At 47.6% G+C, this 21,254-nt stretch overlaps 1 protein-coding gene across 2 annotated transcripts in view; it reads left to right on the forward strand.

Annotated features, from left to right (window-relative positions):
• REEP6 (receptor accessory protein 6) overlaps positions 1 to 21,254 on the forward strand; it is a 254,556-nt gene that overhangs the window by 62,934 nt on the left and 170,368 nt on the right. For both annotated transcript variants that reach the window (XM_069646718.1, XM_069646711.1), the window contains exon 2: positions 13,693 to 13,786. In XM_069646718.1, coding sequence (XP_069502819.1) covers positions 13,693 to 13,786 — 94 coding nt within the window. The remainder of the gene's footprint in view (positions 1 to 13,692; positions 13,787 to 21,254) is intronic.

Below are 21,254 nucleotides of genomic sequence, written 5' to 3' on the forward strand. Positions count from 1 at the left end.
ATGGCTGTGGTTCATTGGGGCTGAGTCCACCCTAACCTGGGCAAAAAGAAAGCAAAAGAAACGCGCGTTTGCATTGAAAGTCAGCAAAAAAGATTGGTGACGCAAAATAAACGCGCGTTATTTTGCTTCACCTGCGTTCTTTTTGCCAATCTGCTGGAAGCGTTGGTCATTGCTGCAGAGACAAAGCCACACTCGGGCAGGGAGTCCCCTCCAGCGCAGTCCTGCAAGCATAACAAAAAAAAAAGCAATCGGTGAAAGCTTTCCCCCATCAAAATTCCTGAGATTCCGGGGTCTTTCCCAGAGACCCGGAGAAATGGGTACAATTCCTGAGTCTCTGGAAAAATCCAGAGGTTAGGCAGGAATGCTGTTGTGCTTTGACATTGACTGTTGATCTAAGTGCACTATCCCCCCAGGGGTAGGAGTCTGTATATTCAGCGCATCATTCACGCCATGCACATCACAGACCCAATCCGGTACCATCAATACCTGCAGAGTCGCTCTGCTGTCTAATAGCTGCTCGATGAGGGTAGATGTCCCAGCCTGTCGAGCCCGTGCAGCCTATGTGATGCGGTTCCGGGCTGAAGAAACGGCCCGTTGATGAGGGATAGAGTATGACCGGGCCGGGATGTAAAGATTTGCATTCCACAGTCTCTCAGCCTCGCAGCACAGTGCACGGCGGGAAACGCTGAAGCGTCCGGCTACTGCCTGGGAGACGGAGCTCCGTGCGGTCATCCAGGGTTTTGCATAGAGCGCCCCACTGCTTTTTCGCCTTCGATGCAGGGATCTGATGTTGACAGTACTATAGCATATGCGATCACTGGACTCTAGGCTCCCAAAGAAACTTCTCCGCCTCTGTATAAGCCTGGAAGTGTTTTTGTGCGGGGAGTGGCATGCAGGTGACGGGTGTCATGGATGACAAGTATGACATGTATGACATGTATGACATGACCATAATGACCGTAACAGGAATGAGTAGACTGCAACAAGGCTGTGAGGTGGAAAAACTTTGGCCACAAGCTTTATTTTAGTACCAGCCATGCTGCAAAAGAAAACCAACCATAACATCCTTGTAAAGAGAACAACAATAATATATTTTGGGGATAGTATATTCTCGTAAAGAGAATAACAATAATATATTTTGGGGATAGTATATTCTCGTAAAGAGAATAACAATAATATATTTTGGGGATAGAGGGATCAGGTGAGCGGGGGGCCCTACTCCCAAGTAGGTACCGCTCGAGGCTGATTCCCCCGCCGCCCTTCATACGAATGCTTGTGACATTTGTTGGACCCAGCGTGTGAGCTGTCTTGTTCATAACCTACTTGACTTTTGCAGCAGGTCTTCCTTGCTTTCACTTGTCTTTTCCGTGTGAGGTGGGGAGGTATGCGCTTTATGCCTTTCATTTGCGTCCAACCTGACCGGGGTTAGCACTTGCGCCCTTACATGCTCAAAGGGTGATTTTTTACTGTTCTTATGGCTCTTGATCCGCTTTTCTCAGAAAAACCCTTTGCTGCGATTTCTTGCATTTGATACTCCTCGGGGTGGAGCCATTGAGTTTTTCGGTCATGTGTTTTGTAGTATTCCATGGAGGCGTTTACACCTTTAGGTGTAAACTTTTGGAGATGAATTGGGCATTTTCTACTCGCATGATCCACTTGTGTTTTTTGAAGCCCACACGCTCTGTTGTGGTATTATTTCTTCGGGGGTGGGTTCTAGGAGCCTTACTAGGGTCTTCCCTGCTCCTGATCCACTTGTGCTATGAGACCCTCTCTGCGCATTTCATTGCTTATTTTCCAGCAGGGGTGAGTTCTAGAGCCTTACTAGGACCCTGCTCCCGATACACTTGTGCTGCGAGACCCCCTCAGCGCTTGTGTCGTACTATTTCGCCGCTGGGGGTGGCTTCTAAGAGCCTTATTGGGAACTTGCACTGCTCATGATCCACTTGCGGTTGAACCCTCCTTGTGTGCTTTTATTGGATTGTTTACGAATGGAGGTGGGTTCTAGAGCCTTACTATTGCATTTTTCTACTCATGATCCACTTGTGTTTTGACAGAAACCCCCTGGCTATCATATGTGGCATAGCTTAATAATGGTGGTGGGATCTTGAAGGCTTGCTAGGACTCCACCTTGCTCATGCTCCATTTGTTTTGTAAGACCCCTTGAGCGCTTACCTTGCATTGATTTTTTTTGTGATGGTGGGTTCTAGGAGCCTTACTAAGAATCTTCCCAGCTCGTGATCCTCTTAGTTTTGGAGGAAACCCCCTAAGCGTTTTTAATTGGTTAGTTTCCCTCGTGGGATGCTTCTAAGAGCCTAAATGGGGTTCTCTCCGCTCCTGGGCCACTATTTTCAGGTCCCCTCTGGGTTCTAATTGCTTTTTTTCTTAGGAAGTGGCTTCTGTGTGCCTGGGTCTTACATGACTGAGCATTTTAACCCCTTGGTGTGTTTAAAGCCCTTCCTGGCGTTGAGTTGTAGCATCTACCTGGCCCCCGCTAGTGGGGGTTCTTAGCAGCTGTTTGCAGGGTGGTAGGGAGGTATTTTTTTTTCTTCTGACAGCAGTCCTTTCTGCTGGAGCCGTCTGGATGAGAGGCAAAGAATGAGGGGGGCAGCCCCTCTTTGATCTTCAAAGGCCCCCGCTCCACCCGGACGACGGGAAGGGGGACCTTTGGTGCGAGGAGACAGAGGGCAGGGACTACCAGTTGCCTGTCCGTCACCTCGCTTTCCTGGAGCGGCGTCCTGCAGTCTGGTTCTCCATTGTCCAGGGGACCCACTTGTCCAACCCAACATGTGCATGCTAAGTAGGGCAGCACCTAAAAGGTGCTGCCCGACCCAACACAAACCACCCCCCCCACCTCCCAGCTTACGCCCTTGGGCCCTCCCATCTGGGAGGGCACAGGTTTATTACTGTCGGCCAGATTAGCGTGGCAGCGATCTCGGGTAGCGCGGATTTCGCATTCAAGTTAATTCCAAGCACCTTTCCTGCATTACAGCTTCTGAAATACTGACAATCCACGCTCGAGGGCTTCCGACTCTCGCTCTTTGAAAATCTGCGGCCGGGTGAGAGGCTTCACATGCCGTTTCCCGTGCGCAGGGCCACAGAGTCGGTCAATTTACCACCCAGGAAACAAATGCAATCTCCAAATGACTCCACGTATTTTAACTCGCACGATGTCTGGTGAACAGTAATGTCAGTCCAGGCCAGCACATGATGGCAGTACCTGATCTTAATTACCCAGTCTCTGGAAACTGCTGAATTATGATTAGCAAGACCAAGCAGAGCAGTTTTAATCACATTATTAATATGCCGAAGCACTAGGACCTTTCTATCTTTCTCGAATGGATGTACTGAGTGCACCACAAAGTATATAGTCTCTTGTTCATTCTACCTCAGTCATGTTTTTTGATAGGAATTACTTTTGTGACAGCATGCTGTGACTTGTGAGCCCATATTTTTTTTTTGTATGCCAAGTTGTATTGATTTCTATTGAAAAGGGGGGCGGGGGGGAAATCCAATACTGCACAAAGGTGACTCAAATGACAAGGGGCCAAGCAATGTCTGGCTCTGATTTTATTTAACTGCTTATTCGGGGCAAATCGTTTTTAAACTGTTATGCTGCATTCCTTGAAGACATTTTACAAGACCAAGCACTTAGAAGGATGAATTCCTCACATTAGTGTTTTATCAGTGTGTTTCGGATTTAATTCCATACTGGAAAGCCTACTTGTTCTTTAGTACTTCCCTCCATATGGCCCTTCCTGCCATGTTTCCGTCATACCCTTTTCGTCACCTACCATTCTTGGCTACTGGCCAGGTGAATGGGCTTTCAGACTGGGCAGATTTACCTCTTGTAGGTCTTGCGTCTGTCATTCCTGTTGGCGTTGGTATTTTTTGTGTTGCGAGTTTGTTTGGTTTGGCTGTCCCCTGTATTACCTGAATATCATTATGCTCCTTTTTTAAAATTTTTTTTATTTTTAAAGACCCCAACGCTTCTCGTGGTATGCCCCTCCACCCAGAGCTTCTGCATAGCTTTCCCATCCAGACAATGAGGCATGACCTTTGCCTGCCATGGATACTTGCTGTTTCTCCAAATTTGGAGGAAAAAAGGACAGCCTTCAAATGCAGTAGTTTATCCCACAACTATTTCCACCTCCTCCTGTACTCCCATAGTCTACAGGGATGCGCAGAACTGTCGCCTGGGAGGTTTGCTTTGAATTTCCCCATAATATGAAGGCTTGGGTGCCTGATCTGCTGCCAGATATCCTTAGGAACAATTTCCCCAGACAACTAATGTTACTGCACCTGATGCCCAGTGTAGTGCCCAAATCCTTCACCGTTTGAACGTGCACACCACTCTGCCTGGTATGGAATTTGCATGGATTACACCTCAACTCTACTGAACTTGCATAGTGAATCCTACTTTTAACCTGCTTAGCAAGATGCTGGGAACTGCCCAACTGTATTTTATGTTCCTGTACGTATACTAGCAAAATACCAATGCATTCACCAATTCATGCTATTGCAGTTGAGCCTACACTCGTGATGCATATACTTCAGCACTCCCAATCTGATTTTACTAGTTAGTGGTCAGCTCTGGATCTCTCATCCATGGTCTAAGTTGTCATCGCATTGTCCATGCAGCCAGTGTCTGTGATGCTCTAGATCCTATGTTGGTTTAACAGTGACGTGATTGACGGGAAACCCATTCTATCTGGAAATTCACTGCCATGCTGTTACCGTTTCTGCTTGCTTCCATGTGGTCACATTTATGCTTGCACAGCTGTCTTCTGGCTCACTGTGTGCCACGCTACTTGTCTCACCTGGACCTTTGGTCTCCTCTCCTCCCAGTTTCCTGCCCTTTTTATATAGTCCTAGCTGCTGCTCACCAAAGTGCCAAGCACATTATGACCGTAGTTAACTGTCCCTTCTATTCCCCTCCTCCCCTTCGCCCCCCCCTTTCACCATTTGTATCCTCTGCATTCACCTTTCTACTAGCATCGGAAGCTCAGTTGATTTGGCACTCATGGACTGTCTTCCTGGTGAAAGGGAGGATGTTGTGTAATCTTCTACGGTGTAAAAGCCTAAATTCTTCAAGCCCCCCACATGACCACACCTATAGTCCATCAAGTACCACTATGCAAGTTACTAGGTTTCTGCTATTATAGAAAATGTGAGACTTACAAGCTGCTCTTACTGTTCTCCTGGTGATCGGCACAGCATCTGATCAACTATTATACACGTGTCCCAGCTACCACAACAATATTATGGTTCCCAAATTCCAGTTGTTTCCTTAATCTGTCATTTGTACCCTTCTTCCCTACTTTTCTCAACTCTTTACTTCCAGAACCGCAATCAGGATCAGCCTGTGCGGTGCACAATATGCAGTTTACAGACCTATTTTGTAGCTTTGTCGAATAATAAAACATTCCAAAAGAAAGTTCATTGTGGAAAAGCACTTGATAAATGAAGCAACTATTAATTCGTAGCTATTTGAGAAATTGGTAAATGTCTTGGTTGCAGCCCGTGACAAGAGAACCAGTAACCTAGATGAGATGAAGTGGACATAGTCAAAAGGGGAAAATGTGGGCCAGATTTGCATGCGTCAAGTATTGTTGACTCAACCAAGGAGAATGTCGGGCCCAAGAAACATGTAAAACATGTTCCTTCTGGTGAGCAGACTCTCATTAGTGGCAACTGACTTGCAAGTGTTCAACATTCTCAAGCTAGAAAGTACCATCTTGCAGTTCTCAATCAGTTGCAGGTTTGTCGTTTCTCATTCGGTTCTTGGGCTTTGCTCCACCTTGGACTGCACTTCTCTCTTTTGAAAGTTCTGGGTCATTAGGCCTTGGTCATGCACAAGGGTTCAACAGTGGCGAAGCCTATGGTTGAGGCGATACTTTCGCCTTTGCAGCCCCATGACACTAGTCTGTGCTAAGGGGATAACTTTCAGGAAAAACAGCTTTACTCTCCCGCCAGTCTGATAGCTACTGAGCCACTACGCTCCTTCAATGAAGCTGCACAATTGGAGGCAGCCACCCATTGGTGTGTTTGGGTGATTTTAAGAATTATGTTGATGGGTGATGTTATAATCTAAGTTCCTTCTGAACAAGTGCTAGTTGATGATGGTTATCTGTAAAGTCCTGGACTGATCTGGTGGTTCTTTTTGCAGTCTTTCTTTGGTGGCGATGGCCTGGTGATCAGATGGATTAAAGGGCAACTAGATCATGGTAGATGATGGGGGGGGGGGGGGAATGTGGCGCTGTATTGATTTTGTTGCCTTTGGAATCAGTAATTTGATGTTTGGGTGTGACATGAGCTTAATTTATTTTCAAATCTGTTTATTGGCATTTATTATTTATTACAAGCACAGGAAAAGTGCCATGAGTGCCATCAAACAATAAATCACATTGCATCTCGGATTATTAACATTTACAACTTAACATTAAAACTTAACTATCTCCAAATGTTTGTATCTTGAGAAGCCGGTGCCGAGTGGGGCACAGGGGGGGATTGGGACTTTCAGGGGGGGGGGGGGAAACTTCCCGTGGCAGGGATCGCATGAAGTTTGGATTGGGCTGCCTCGAGGGGTCCAATTCTGTCCGTGGGTCTACCCACTGTCGGTTTGTGCTGGTTCATGGGGGCTTATCGTCGGAGGGGTAGAACAAGGGGTCTGTGAGTCCTTTCCAGGCGTCTAAGGTCGTGCTCGAGACATCTGTGGATCTGGCCACGCTTTCCTCCCAGGCTCTCGTTTCTGCCAGCACCCATCGTTTCAATTCACTGTGCCAGATTTTCTGTTGCGGTCCCGATGGTTTCTTCCAGGACATTGCAATTGTCCTCTTGGCCAGGATGCACATAATGTCCATTAATCTAACGAGGTGCTTTAGCTTTGCTGGTCTGGGGTATGTGCCGAGTAGGCACTCCGCAGGAGTCCATTTATATCTGGTCAGCCCCAGGTTTTCACTTGTCTGCTGAATAAAAGACCACAGGGACTGTGTTCTGGCACACCGCCAGAATGCGTGGAACAGGTCTGCATTGTCCATTTCGCACCAGGTGCATTTGGAGCTCTGGGTTTTATGGAGTTTGGCCAGCCTGGATGGGGTTAGATATGTCCGATGCAGAAGATTCAATTGTATTTGTCTAAATCTATGATTTCTGGATACTGTTTTTGGAAATGTCAGAGCTCTTTCCCATTCCCCAACTGTTAATTCTCGGCCTATGTCTGTTTCCCATCTGGACTTCAGTCCATCACTGCGTGGGTTGGGGGTATCATTTAGGTGGCTATAGATCTGAGACACTGGTCTCCCTCCTTCTCCCAGTTCATACAGTAGCGTAAGCAGGGGGTTTGTGTCTGGTTCCTCCGGCCATGTCGACCATCTGGCGCGTGCCGTGGATCTTAATTTTTGATACCACAGAAACTGGCCTGTGTGGACATCATTTTCTTCTTGAAGTATTTCAAATTCTTTGAACACCCCCTCCGTGTATAAGTCCCCCCATGAGTATATCCCTTTCTGTTCCCAGTGCCTGAGGTGTTGCAGATCCCCGGGGGATCTGCATAGGTCCGAGACAAGCGGTATGTTCGGGGAGTATTGGTGTTTGACATGGGCGAGGGATTCAGTCCTATGCCAGATTTTGCGTCCAAGAGTGACCATTAGGGGGGCATTTCTTATCAGGTGGGTGGGGGCCCAGGAAAGTTCTTTCATATACAACGGGGAGACCAGTGATTGCAGGAGAGGGGTTTCCGATGTGGCATCGTCTGCTAGCCACTTGGTGACAAAGCTAAGCTGCGCTGCCAGATAGTATTTTTCAAAGTTCGGGAGTTGGATTCCCCCCTGAGTATACGGTAATGACAACGTGGTAAGCGCTATCTTGCGTCTTCCCTTCCCCCACAGGAAATCTCTCAGCATACTTTCCAGTAGGCGGAAGAAGGGCGCTTTGATGTAGAAGTGTACGTTCTGAAATCCATACAAGAATCTGGGAAGGACGATCATTTTAGTTATGGAGGCCCTGCCCATCATGGATAGGGGAAGTTTTGCCCAGAAGGCTATAGATTTCCTCAAGACCGGGAGAGCAGCCTTAGTGTTGCGCTCATGCATTTGTTCCGGGGAATGCATTATGTGTATGCCTAAGTATTTGAACGAGGTATGTTCCCACCGTATTCCCACCGAGGGAAGCTCCGATTCTTCCTGTCCCTTAAGATTTGCCAGGGGGAAGAGGCAGGATTTAGCTCTGCTGAATTTTATTCCTGAAACCTTCGCGAAATTGTCTAGGACCTCCAGCATCGTGGGCACATTGTAGTATGGGTCTCTAACAAATAAAAGAATATCGTCCGCATAGAGAGAGATAATGTGGTCAGTGTCTCCCAGCCGGATCCCAGCATCAAAAAATTGCTTACGGAAATAGATAGCAATGGGTTCTAGGCCTAGTACGTAGAGCATGGGAGAGAGGGGACAACCCTGTCTAGTTCCTCTGCATATGTTCCAGACCTCCGATATGTGCTTCCCAGTTTTTACTCTGGCTCTAGGTTCCGTGTATAGTATCTTGATCCACCTAATGAACCTCGGGCCGAAGCCAAACCCCTCCAGGACTGCCAATAGCCATTCCCAAAAGATCGAATCGAACGCCTTAATGGCGTCCAGGGACAGCAGTGCGTATGCTTCTGTGCAAGCTTCAGTTTGGGCGATAACGTGCTGCACTCTGCGCAAATTCATGGTTGTGTTTCGGGCTGGTATAAAGCCGCATTGGTCTTCATGTACTACTCCCCCTATAATTCTGGCCAGTCTACTTGCTAACACTGTTGTCAGAATTTTCGCATCGTAGTTAAGCATTGCTATCGGGCGGTAGGAGTCACATCTATCAGGGGGTTTATTAGGCTTAACAATCGGGATCAGGAGGGTCTCTCTCATGCTATCGGGTAATATCCCTGTCTCGTGTGCTTCTTGAAAGACCTCGTGTAGCAGGGGCGTTAGGGTGGACTCATAGGCCTTATAAAACTCCGTGGGCAGACCATCGCTCCCAGGCGCCTTGCAAGTAGCTAGTGATCTAATAGCTTCTGTGATGTCCTCGGTTGTGATTTCTGCATCTAGGGCCTCTGATTGTTCAGGGGGCATCTTGGGGAGTTCAATCTCTTCGAGGGTGTCCATGATTTTGTCTAGGGGGATCTGGTCATTATGAGAGTAAAGGCGTTCGTAGAAGCCCTTAAAGGTATCGTTTATGGCTTGCTGGGTCTGTGCTATCCCCCCCTCTTCAGTTTGTACCCCAGTGATTGTATGTCTGGGGTGTTCTTTCTTGCAGAGCCAAGCTAGCAATCTGCCTGGTTTGTCTGCCTCCGTGTGTATTCTATTAGTTTTGGTGGCATAATCAAATTTGGCGAGCCTATTCCATGCTAAGGTAGAGTTAGTTCTGAGTACTTTGAGGCTATCCTCCCTTTGTTCTGTGGCGCCCGGGGCTGCTTCCAATTGCTCTATTTGCTGCTCCCAGTGGATCAGCTCGTCCGTAAGTTGTCTCTTAATGCCCCCTGCCTTTGCTATTATTTCCCCTCTCGTTACTACTTTTAGGGCGTCCCACATTGTGCTTAAGCGATCTACGCTTCCGGTGTTTCTTTCTATGAAGCTTTCTATGAATTCGTGTAGGTCTTCCCTAAATGTCGGATCTCCCAGGGCATCTATCGGCATTCTCCACATTGGGATAGGAGGTCTGGGGCCAGTGTGATTCCAACCCACCAGAAGTGGCGAGTGGTCGGAAATGGTTCTGCCCAGATATTGGGCTTCTTCTATTTGTGGCAGGTGTTCGTTACTTATGAAAACATAGTCCAATCTGGTGTGGAGACCGTGCGGAGAGGAGAAATATGAGTACCCTCGAGCGTCAGGGTGACACTCTCTCCAGGTATCTGCCAAGTGTAGCCTGTCGACTAACAGGGAGAGGGCTGTTGTGGCCGCTGAGGGCCCTTTTGGATGCGGGAAGGACCTATCAATTATCGGATCATGGACACAGTTGAAGTCTCCCCCCCAAAAAAGGATTTCATGCCTATGTGGCGCAATCTTGGCGTACATGGAGTTTAGGTGCGATGGGATGTTAGTGTTGGGGAAGTAAGAGTTCACTATGCAAATATCTATTTGTTCTAGCCTGCCCCATAGTATTACAAACCTTCCCTCTGGGTCTACCTCGGACTTAATTACTTGGAAAGGGAGTTGTGGGTGAATCCAGGTATATACCCCTCTAGCATACTTAGAGTATGAAGTTCCGACCCCCTGGCCTCCCCAATGTTCACTTAGCCTCGCTAGGGATTCAGCCGTGCAGTGCGTCTCTTGCAGTAGCGCTATCTGCACCCTCTTTCTGTTTAAATAGGACTTGATTCTGTTCCGGCGTGGGTATGAACCCAGGCCCCTCACATTCCAGGTCAATATTTTTATATTTGTTTTAGCCGCCATTGCGGGGTAGTTGAGTAACACTCACAGTTGTCCGTCTCCTGTTGACCTCGTTGGTCCTTCCATCCTGTCCTGATCTTCTCCCCACCTGTCCTCTCGTTCCGGCCCCAAGTCTTTCGCTGGTTGGAGATTTTTGAACTTGTGTAAATCCCATTGTGTTGAATGGGGGAAAAAACTAAACAAAACTTTCCAAACAGACCCTAGCAGCTGCTTTTAACTTACAGCGCTCAGGGGCTCCTGAGCCTTCCAGGCCACTCCTGGCCTTCCGGATCAGGATTGTGTGTGAGCAAACTGCTTACACCTTTTCTGGTGGGGTGGGTTGTTTGTCCGCCGCTTGCGTGTTCCTCCGATCTCGCGTCCGATGTTGCGAGATTTGTAGTAGGACTTTCATAGTGGTTCGTCCGACTACGGTTCGTGTTGATTTCCTTTTGTTATCTGCAGGGGCTGCCTTCTGCTTGTGTTCGTCGGGGGGTGGGTGGTCATCCTCGATCTGAGTTCAGTGGTTCTTCCTTGTCGTCCGCCAGGTTGTTGTGCTCAAGCCACATGTTTGCTGCGGCTGGGGTCTCTAGGAACGTTGCTTTCCCTTTATATAGAATTTTGAGACGTGACGGGTATAAGAGCATGTATTTCAAGTTGAGCTTTCTCAGCCGGGCTTTTATTGGAATGTAAGAGTTTCTGGCTCGTTGTACTGCAGGGGTGTAGTCCGGGTATATAACTATTGTTGAGTCGTTTCTTTTTATCTCCCCGCCTTCTCTAGAGAACCGCAGTATGGTTTCGCGGTCTCTGAAATTTAAAATCTTTGCTATGATTGGGCGTGGATGAGATCCAGGTGGGGGACGTTTCTGGAGAGACCTGTGGGCCCTTTCGACAGAGAACCCCTGGGAGAGGTTTGCCGCCCCTATTTCTTGCTGTAGGAGCGTTTCAATGAAGGTCGTCGGGTCTGGACCTTCTAGGTCTTCCGGGACCCCCAGTATACGAATGTTATTACGGCGCGCCCGACCTTCTGCATCCTCAGAGCGGGCCTCTAGCCTTGCCACCTTTTGTTCTAGATCTCTGACCGTCATCTTTAGGTCTCGGGTGCTCTCAACATTTTCCTGTAGAGCGGTCTCTGTCACCGTAACTCTTTCCGTTAGGTTACGGGCGTCCTGTCGCATGAGTTGCATGTCTGACTTCACCTCTTCAAGCCGTCCCTCGAGTGATGTGCGGAGGGCGGCTATTGCTTGGAGGACTTGCGTGTGTTTAAGGTCTTCCTCTTGTTGAGGCGAGTCTTCAGGGAATTCTCGGTCTTGTTGAGATGACTGCCGTTGGGGTCTGACCGTCGTGAATGAGTCCATCGTGACTAGTTTCGGCTTGGTCCTGGGGGGAGACATCTCCTGGTTTGAGGACTACAAGTGCTACCCCCTGCAGAGTGCAGATCTGTCGACGACCCCTGTATCAGAGTTTACGTGTGGGCTTCAAGGGAACTTTGGACCCAGGGATCCAACCCCAGCTTTTCGGATGTTTCTGGTCGCTGGTGTTTCCACAATTAGGTTTCAAGATCTTGACCAGTGGCTGTGGGCACAGGTTGTATGGAGGGCCTAGTTCTGGGAGTCGTAGTGGTGCAAATAAGTCCCGGGGTGCAGGTAGCGATCAGTTTAGTTCTGGTTCCTGCCTGCGTCTCCAATGGGTTACTGGCAGGCAGGTGTCGTCCCGCCGCCTGTGGGTCAGGCTCCCTGGGGCTCCCAGTATATTATTCGCCCTTCTCTTCCTCAGGCCTTAGTGAGTGGGATCTTTCTGCTGGGGTCTACCTTACATGGAACTTCCTGCGTATCAGGCAGCCTCTAGGGCGAACGGGGTCCCACAGGTCTAGGCCAGTCCTCCTCGCGAGAGTCAGCGTTAGGCCTTCGCTCCTTCAGGCTGCTGGGAGGCCGTATGGGGCAATTTCATGTGATCCCGTTAGGAAGTGTCGTGAAGGGAACCCAGTCCCGCTTTCAGTGTCCCGCCGCCTTCTGTACCGTTCCCCGTATCTCCGCTCAGCTGTGAGCTGTGATCGTGGTCACGCTCACCTTCATGCCGCTGGAGCTGTTCTGTGTTCCAGGCTCCAGCGTCCGCGGCGGACACAACCTCCTCCTGGCCGCGCCCACGCCACGGTTCCTCCGACCTCCGCGGCTGCGGCAGCAACCAACGTCGGCCTCCCGCTCTCGAGTGTCCGTCGGCGGAGCAGGCGACAGGCTCCTCCACAGCGGCCACCCCAGCTGCAGCGGTCCGTAGGATGACCCGGGGGGCCGAGGCCGGCTCGATCTTACTCCGCGGCGGGCGCCGCCATCTTGGAGTCCCAGGGGGCTCGGCTTCGGGCTTCCCGTTTTCCGTCGTCCGCACTCCGATTCCGCCCAGTATTGTTGCCGAGTGCTGGCAATCGGTTCCCCCACAATATTCTGGCCTCAACTCGTGTTGAGAACCTGGAATCAGCGAAAGTTAAGCATTAGTCTCAGGATCGCGGACGGAGCTTCGTGGAGGTCTGTCTTTACGGCATGCGTGCTGGCCACGCCCCCCTGACATGAGCTTAAGGTTATAAGTTCTTGGAATGCAGAGTCCCCAGGGAAATTTTAATTCACTGGGAAAGTGTTATTGGAATATGACAGCAGAGACTTGGAAGGTGGACTCTTTAGCTCTGAAAGCCATTTTGAAGTGCGAGTCTCTAAATCTGCTTAAAGATGGAGCATGTTAGAGTGAAGGCTTTGAAGATGGTGTATGTTGCTGCCTTGTGAATGTACAAGAGGCTCGGTTTGAGAAGTCCACTACTGGCTTTGTGATGCTGTTTTGCTCTTACGGGACTGAACTGGACTTCCCCTGCCTGTTCCTTCCCTGGGCTTGGACACCTTGAGAGGCATTTTCGCCGTCCCTGAAGAGCAAAGGAGCACATGTGGTCTCACGATTGTCTGTTACGTGCCTGTTGGGAGACCATCGCTGTAGTATAGATGGTAGCTGGCCCGACAGGCAAAAAGTGATGCAAGTTACAAAATCTTTTCCCTTGGAGCAGACCCCTCGGATAAAATTCGACCTTTGTGAAGGTGGCTTTCTTAAAACCCTGTGGTTGCAATGAACGGGGATCTTTGGTGATAGAGGGGATGTCAGACTATGCTGATTGTATGCACCTATTATGCTGCGCCCATGTTCTTGAGACTGCTTGCGTCTGAAGTGTTTGAAGTGCTAGTTTTGTGCCCTTTCTTCCACATGCTCTCGTACTGATGGCTGGACTGCTGTGATCATAATCGTGGTTTCTTTCCCCTAGGGTCAGCCTGCTCCATTGGCTTCTACCTCATATTTGGCTATGGGGCATCACTGCTGTGCAACCTCATCGGATTTGTCTATCCGGCCTACACTTCGTGAGTATTGAAGCAACCTCTCTCACTACCTTACTCCTTTCGGTCTCCCTGTATTCACGTCCCCTTTTTGTTCTCCCAATCACTATGTCCACCTTTCCAGTCTCCTTTTGGAGCGCTTCATAATTAAAGCTCCTGGCTTTGTTATAGTTCCATCATTTCCGTCTGTATTATCCATATTTGTTTCAGTAATTTTTCTGTATTTATCCACACTTATTAAAAAATATGATTTGAAACCGCCGTGTTTCTGTATTCATTCAAATAAAACATTTATTAAAGCACACTCAAGGTCTTTCCCCTGCTGTAATGGCTTGGCAGGTGAAGAACGATGGCCTGGAGAGTTCCCCAGAGCAATGTCGGAGGTTAAGATTTATTCTAAACCTTCCAGCCATCACCTCTTTTGTTTTGCTACACACTTGGGCCAAGAACGACGCCAGTGGAACTGGTTTTTTCCACATTAATGTCCTCTTCCATTTTTACTATAACAAATGGTTGATGCTGTGATTTCTGCTGACCTAACATAATGGCTGCATTTTTAAGAACCTTACTTCTATTTTTAATACAACTTTTACACTCAAAATGTTGCTAATCTACAATGCAATTGGCCTGTAATGAATGATTGGCAGCATGAGGAACTAAGCAGAAGTAGCTGCCTTTCTGTTTTTACATTCTTATAAATGCAGACAGAAAGCAAATTGATGTTTGTGTAAATAAATCATTAAAAACGGGCAGCCTTCTTCATAGCCTAACATTGTTCGAGGTATAACTGGTGCAGTGCACTCCGTGACCAGTCAATCGGATATTGTTTGACGTTTTGGCTGCTTTAAAAACCCTTTTGCAGCATTGACTACCAGCAACCATATGGCATTTGCGGGGGTCCTGCAGGGAGTGTTAAGATAATTAGATGCATCTGCAATGGTCCTGAACCCCAAATGGGAGCGTCTTGGATCTGTTGTGGGGATAAATGGAAGGGGCGAGTTGGGTGGCATGTGGATTTCTCAGCCTGGCATGGGCATTGAGCTAGGAAAATTAGTCTAAATGTAACTTGTACAAACATCAATATTTTTGTTCTGTATGTTGAGACCGATTAGCGATTAGCGTAAAGCGACGTAGTTGCCTTTACGCAGAGTATTAAAAGTGAACTTCGAACTGCAGTGACACAGGGATTGTGCAATGTTAACATGGCGGTTTCATTATTCCCTCTGTTCTAATGCCGTTATTGAATTTTACTGTTGCTTGGTTAGTTATTACCTAGCCAGATCGAATTGTCCTTTTGCATTTTTTAAATTGGGGTAAAGGGCTTCCAGACACGTTGAGCATATCCCACAAGCAGGAATGTAGCCAATTTTGCACTGCCAATAAAATGTCTTCCTGGTCCTGCTCCTATTTCAGTAACCTGTCCTACACTGAACCTTTTATGGAAGAGTTTACTGTTTGGCATGAAGTCTTTACATCCATGCGATTCTTGCATGCTGTTGGCTGGGTTGAGGTTTACTGTACTACAGTGTGATGACAATTTCCGAGACAATCTCAGTGCCTCTTGTGAACCCAGTTAAACTGTAAGTGACAGTGTCGCATTGAGAGGGCATGGCAGAACATTGTTTGCAATTTGACTTATCTTTGGTAAAGACATGCACTGTACTATAATACAAGTGAAGTACTGATTTATAATACAAGATCCCTGGATGTATAACGTTCAGCCCAGATCACAAGGCTATAATGCAATCCTATACCTCCATTTACACCCCTCTGACGTGATGTGTGGGCTGTGCAGGGCTGCAGGAGATCCAGATTAGCCTGTGGCAAGGGTTGGATTACCAAAAGGGAAATCTTGCTCCTGTAGTGTAGGGCAAGTCGCTGATTAACAGAGGATTCTGTGATTCCCCTCTGCCTAGCTTGCTTCACAACTGGCAATCATGATTTTGGCCCCCGACTGAAAGAACCTAATTCCCAAAAGGACCCTTTGTTTTTTCTTGGGGCAGTTTTGGTGTAACTAGTTGGGGCTTGCTCCACTTTGCACAAAATATATTTTAGGGCAATGAGAGCAGCTTGTGTTCGGGGGTGGGATGGGCAGTGCGACTGCTTTGCAAAGTTTACAGACTAGGCCGTGCAGACTTACTGATGTGCACAAGGCGGGATAACCTGGTATGCTTGTGTGACAGTATTCACCTGTCTTTGTGTGGCTCTTGCCACCAAGGGTGGACTGGCCTATAGGGTACTCTGGCGATTTCCAGGTAGGCCTCTGCACCTTGGGCCTTTCTTGTGTGGTATTTCCAAATATTCTCAACAAGCACAACCCTTTTCCTATGGGAACATGTACTATGGAGCCACTTTGAACATTATTTCAAGGGCCTCTTTTGGTTCCCAGTCCACCCCTACTTGCCACACCGGCCTGTTCAGATAAACATTTTCCATCCAATGCCTATTGGTTTATAGGCTGCAGCTGGGCGCACCAGCCCTCTGCATGCACCATCTACGAAAATTGGGGAGCTGCACAACAGCACTTATTAGCTCCTTCTGTATTGAACAACCGTTGCAGTTTTATTGGGACAGAGTAAGTCGGTGACGAGGCATTGTGAGTGGAGCCTACCTAAACACCGGATCCACATCAGCCTCGCACGGTTTGCAGATTGCAGCAGGGCTGTCTCTTGGTGCCAGCAGGTTCATCCTGATAATGGTGTCTTTTGGGTTTTGGCTCCTAGGTGTTGTAAAACCCTCATGAGAGGGAGGTTTATATGAGGCGTGATGCAGAGCTTGCAGATGGCATTTCTCTCTAGGAAATAGTCTGGCCATGCTTGAGTGGAGACTTTCCCCAGCCTAACCCAATGGGGCTTTTCTGTGTTGAAACATCGAATACAAGTTTTTTTAAATTAAATCCATGTATAGAGTGTAGTGGCCGCATCTTCACACACTGACCACAGCACTACAATTGCACTGCCTTAATCGCAGCTCTGTACACAAATGCATGTCCAGCACTAACCACCCTGTCGCCACATGCCACACTGACTGAGCACTACAACCCCAAAATCTTGGGTTCTGATGGCAATACTTGCCCACGATGCGAGTTCTGGGGTTTTTCATACCAAAACCTTCAAATGGGGTGGCTACCTGGGGATTTTATTTATTTGTATGGTTCCAAATTTGAACACGGGTGCTTCGTACCACTTTTATGGTTTAGGGCAGCGCACAGATAAAACATCTTTCACACGCTTTGGTTCCTCCTACCCGTTTCAACCTATGAACTTTGTACAGCGCTACAATACCTTTTGCATAGGGCCAGTGCTGAACAAAAATAATAAAAATGATTGGTAGCATTTGTAGATTCAGTGCAAGGGTACTGATTACATTACTGGAAATATAATGGCAATACCGAGCATACTATTTTATTTCCTTGTTTTAATCAAATGAATGATTTTTACAAAAGAAGTAGAACAAAGAATTTACACATTAATTGACTAATGGTAGGATGTATTTAAGCGTCTGTGCTGCTGCTATAGTCAAAGCAGTCCTTTCACCGGCCATTAGCCTGCCCCACCATAGTTCCTCCTCTTTACTATGGGGAGTTGATGGGTGTGGTAACAAATACTTTTCTCTGATTTGCTTTGCGCCGGGGCAGTTTAGCAGTAAATGGCGAATAGTTTCGATCTCATTGGCATTTTGGCAGAATCAGCACCTGTTTGAATTGCTTTGTCCTCTGACAGCCAAGATCTCCTGAGTTTCGAGAAGATTTTGACGAGCTCTCAAAAAACAGGTTTTTGACTGTTTTATTAGGGAATTTGTACAGATAGTTTGGAACACCGTTCAGTTTGCTCACGTGTGGAGGCAAGTGGCTTGTGGATTTTGCTGCAGCTGCACAGTCCGGAGTCATAATCCAATCCCACTCTGCCGTTTTCTTTTTTATTTTGTTAGGGTTTCGAATGAGTTCCTCTTTGGAAAAATGGATTTCCGACAGCTTTAGTTTGCACGATGTTTCCCATTTTTCCAACACACTCCATCCGGTGCCCAGGGCTTCTGTCCTAATTATGTTTAGAATAGTAGGGCAATCCGGTAGTAGGATTTTCCTGTAGAACATCATGTTTTTGATTTCGATTGTCGCTCCCAGCGATAACAGATCTAGCTCTCTCCTGATTAACGGCATTGATGATGATTTTGGCAGGCCCAATACTGTGTGCCAAAAATAGCCTTCAAGCCTTGGCCATAGCTTCGCTGGTGTGTGCGGGAGTTCCTCGGTGGCGTAGGGGTGGGAGGGAACCGCCTTATCGCGGTAGAATCTAATCATCGGCATCAGGGAAAATTTGCCAAATTTGTTGTCCAGTGCACGCGCCTGCGCAGCCAATTTCTTTGCTTTTTCCAGTAGAGACACTTGCAATGTTGTGTTTGTTCTTGAGCAGTCTAGGCTCACTCCCAGATATTTGAAGTGTTGGACTTTTTCAAGGGGAGCTCCCTCCAAAAACCAGCAGAATATTTCCTTTCGACGATGTGATTTTTGCAACACAAGTATCTTAGTTTTGGCCATGTTAATTTGCAAATCGTTGGCAGGTGTGTAAGAAGCCAAATGGTCTAATTGGCGTTGAAGGCCAATCGGGGTAAGGGCCATTAGGATCATGTTGTCTGCGTAGAGTAGACGTGTGGTTTTCTGTGAGCCCATAGTAGGCGGGAAGGAGCGAATGGTTGATTCTGAGTCCTTGAAATCGCCCATATATGCTTTAAAGAGGGCCGGGGCTAATGGACAGCCCTAATTAACCCCTCTTCCAACTGGGATTTCTTCCGACAACGTACCAGTTTGGTTCAGTTTCACTCAGAGCTTGGTGTTTTTGTGGAGGGTGCGTATAGGTTGCGCTATATTGCTGGGGCAGTTTCAGTTTTAACCAAAGAATCTCTTTATTGACCTGTTTAAAGGCTTCAGCCAGGTCAATGAAGGCCATAAAGACTCGCGGCGCGCCATCTATGATTTTGCTCTTTAGCACGCTCAAGTACCTGATGTTGGCCGAAGTCCCAGAGTTTTTGTGAATCCCATTTGGTACGGGTCTGTACAGGAGGCAGTTTTTGCCCAGGTCTGAAAGTGGTGTAACAAGAGAGCCCCAAAAACCTTGCCAATAGTGTCTAGTAAGGCTATGGGTCGATAATTTCTGGGTTCCTCTTTACAGCCCTTTTTGTATATCGGGACCACGATGGCTGTGGTCCTGGACGACGGAATTGATTTTGACTCCTTACAGCGTTTGAAAATTTCGCTGATCAAGATTCACCAGGCCTCTATTTTTTTTTTTAGATCAAAATTAGTGATGACATCAGGGCCGGGGGCTCTCGAAGATTTCAATTTACGAAGAACTTTTAGTATCTCCTTTTTGTTACTCGGGTCTATCCAGGGTTCCGGTTGACTGGATTCCCCTTGGGTTGAGGGCACAGTGAGCACATCAAAAAGTTGTTTAAAAAAAGAGCATCCAAACTTTTTCCTCAATATTATTTGATGGAGGTAACTCAGGCGATGTAGCTGTTGATCTCAAGCACGCCCAAAATTCGCGTGGATAATGGCCACTCACAAGTTTCAGCATTGAGTCGGCATCTTGTTGGTGCAAACTTAAACAATAGTGCCTGATCCAGGACTTGATTGTATGTGCTGTACGCAGGCGGTCTTGGTTTCCCGAGGTGGGATTGATCTTTGTGGTCCTCTTCAATAACCTCAATTCCTGTCGCTTCTCAACCAGTGTCGCACAGTATACATGACTGTGCGATCTTGTTTCACGACTGGCCATGTTTACCGACTAGGTGAATGGGACCAGAAGTGGTTGGTAATCAGGGAGCACTTGGGCATTCTTTAGGCGTCTTAATGCCCCCCTTTTGGTATTGCCGGGTGATCTTTTCCAGAGAATCTGTTGATAATTTAAGGCAGTTATTTTGGTTGTTGATCTCCACTTGCATTGCCATAGTTATTTTTTGAATAGGGCCTGATTTCCACTTTAGGCTTAGCAGATTATGATCGCTAGGAGTGCATTTGACTACGTCAAAAGAGATTGCTAGTGCCACAAGCGGAGTGCTCACAAAAATATGGTCGATGTCAGCATGTGAGTTCCCCCCTCTCCCAGGTCGGGACACGGTTGTGTCTTAAGAACAGATCACCTGCGTTGTGTAAAGTTCTAGATCTCATAAGTGCTTGCCACTTGCTTCCTCTTTCTTCTCTCGATGAGGAGAGATTCTGTGTGACGATCAGATCGTCAGTTTGCGGGCAGGTGGCGTTCAGGTCGCCACATATTATAATTAAGGCTTCTGGGCACTCTGCAAGAGCGTTGTCAATGGTTTGCTCAATCAGTGAAAGGAAGGTATGATCGATCATGGCTAGGGGATTCCAGTACACATTTATGATCATCAGCGTACGTGGCGTTGACTTGTAACTTTCTCCGATGTACTTTTCCCAGCGAAGCGTGATGGCCAACAGGTATGTAGTTGTTTTTAATGTTTTCTGGAAGTGTAGCCCTGAGCCAGAACGAATTGCTGTTATCAAGCCAGAGAACTGTCTTCCCAAAACCCCCTTTTTTTGCTGGGGCAAAGGTAACCACATATCCGTCCATTGTTGGCTTTTCCTGAAGCCAGGAGTCTTGTAGGCATACTATGTCATGTAAGCTTAGGTTTGGGCCCCCCTCCTTAGTCTGGTGCAAAAAGCCCCTGGTATTCCAAGACCCCAGTGACAGATCTTCCTTCGTGGTGGTACAGCCGGCATGAGGACCCAATGAACAGGCCCAAGCGGGTTGCTATTTCTTTCTGTTGATTGTTAGTGCCTCGGGGAGCCAGGACCACAGTTGAGCCAGGGGGGTCTGCGATGAGAGTTGCTCCTTCTGTGTCTTTTGATGGAAAAGTTTGCATTATGGTTCTCTGTATTTTTAATCTCAGGTCCTGAAGTCGATCGGTTAGATCAAGAAAGGCCTTTCTCAGTGCGTTCTCCTATGGGTTTGGCCTGAGAAAGCGGAGAATCCGCTGTCTTGCATGAAGTCTGAGAACTGCTGCACGTATGGCTGTCCAAGCGATCGGCTCCCTTTTGCGTTTACTCGTGTTTGAGTTAGTTTTCTCCGAGCCCCTTTGTGACAGTTTCTCTTGATCATGAGGTTTTTGAGATTTCAGTGTCCCAACCACCTCTTCCCTATTTCCAGCTGGAGGTTCTGGAGCGTCGCCTGCTAGTTTGAGCAGGTCAAACCCCAGTTTCACGAGCTTTTCTGCTGCATCGGAGATTCTGTGTCTTGCCGAATTAGAAGGTACGTATAGATAGGCACTTGCTGTTTTTCCCTCGTGGAAAGGCTCCGCCAGGGCAATGTCGTCTGTCCCCTGGCTCCTTAAGGACGGAACGCATACTATTAATAGATTGTGATGGTACTTTCCAGGTATATGATGGCAGTAGCTGGTGAATGCTAGGTGTACCTGGAGATGATATACCAGTGCTTGTATATCGGCCACAACTAATGGTTTGGTCAATATTTATTTG

Source organism: Ambystoma mexicanum, chromosome 1p (genome assembly GCF_040938575.1).
Source record: "Ambystoma mexicanum isolate Mex_15411 chromosome 1p, UKY_AmexF1_1, whole genome shotgun sequence".
In the NCBI taxonomy this organism is placed as follows: domain Eukaryota; kingdom Metazoa; phylum Chordata; class Amphibia; order Caudata; family Ambystomatidae; genus Ambystoma; species Ambystoma mexicanum.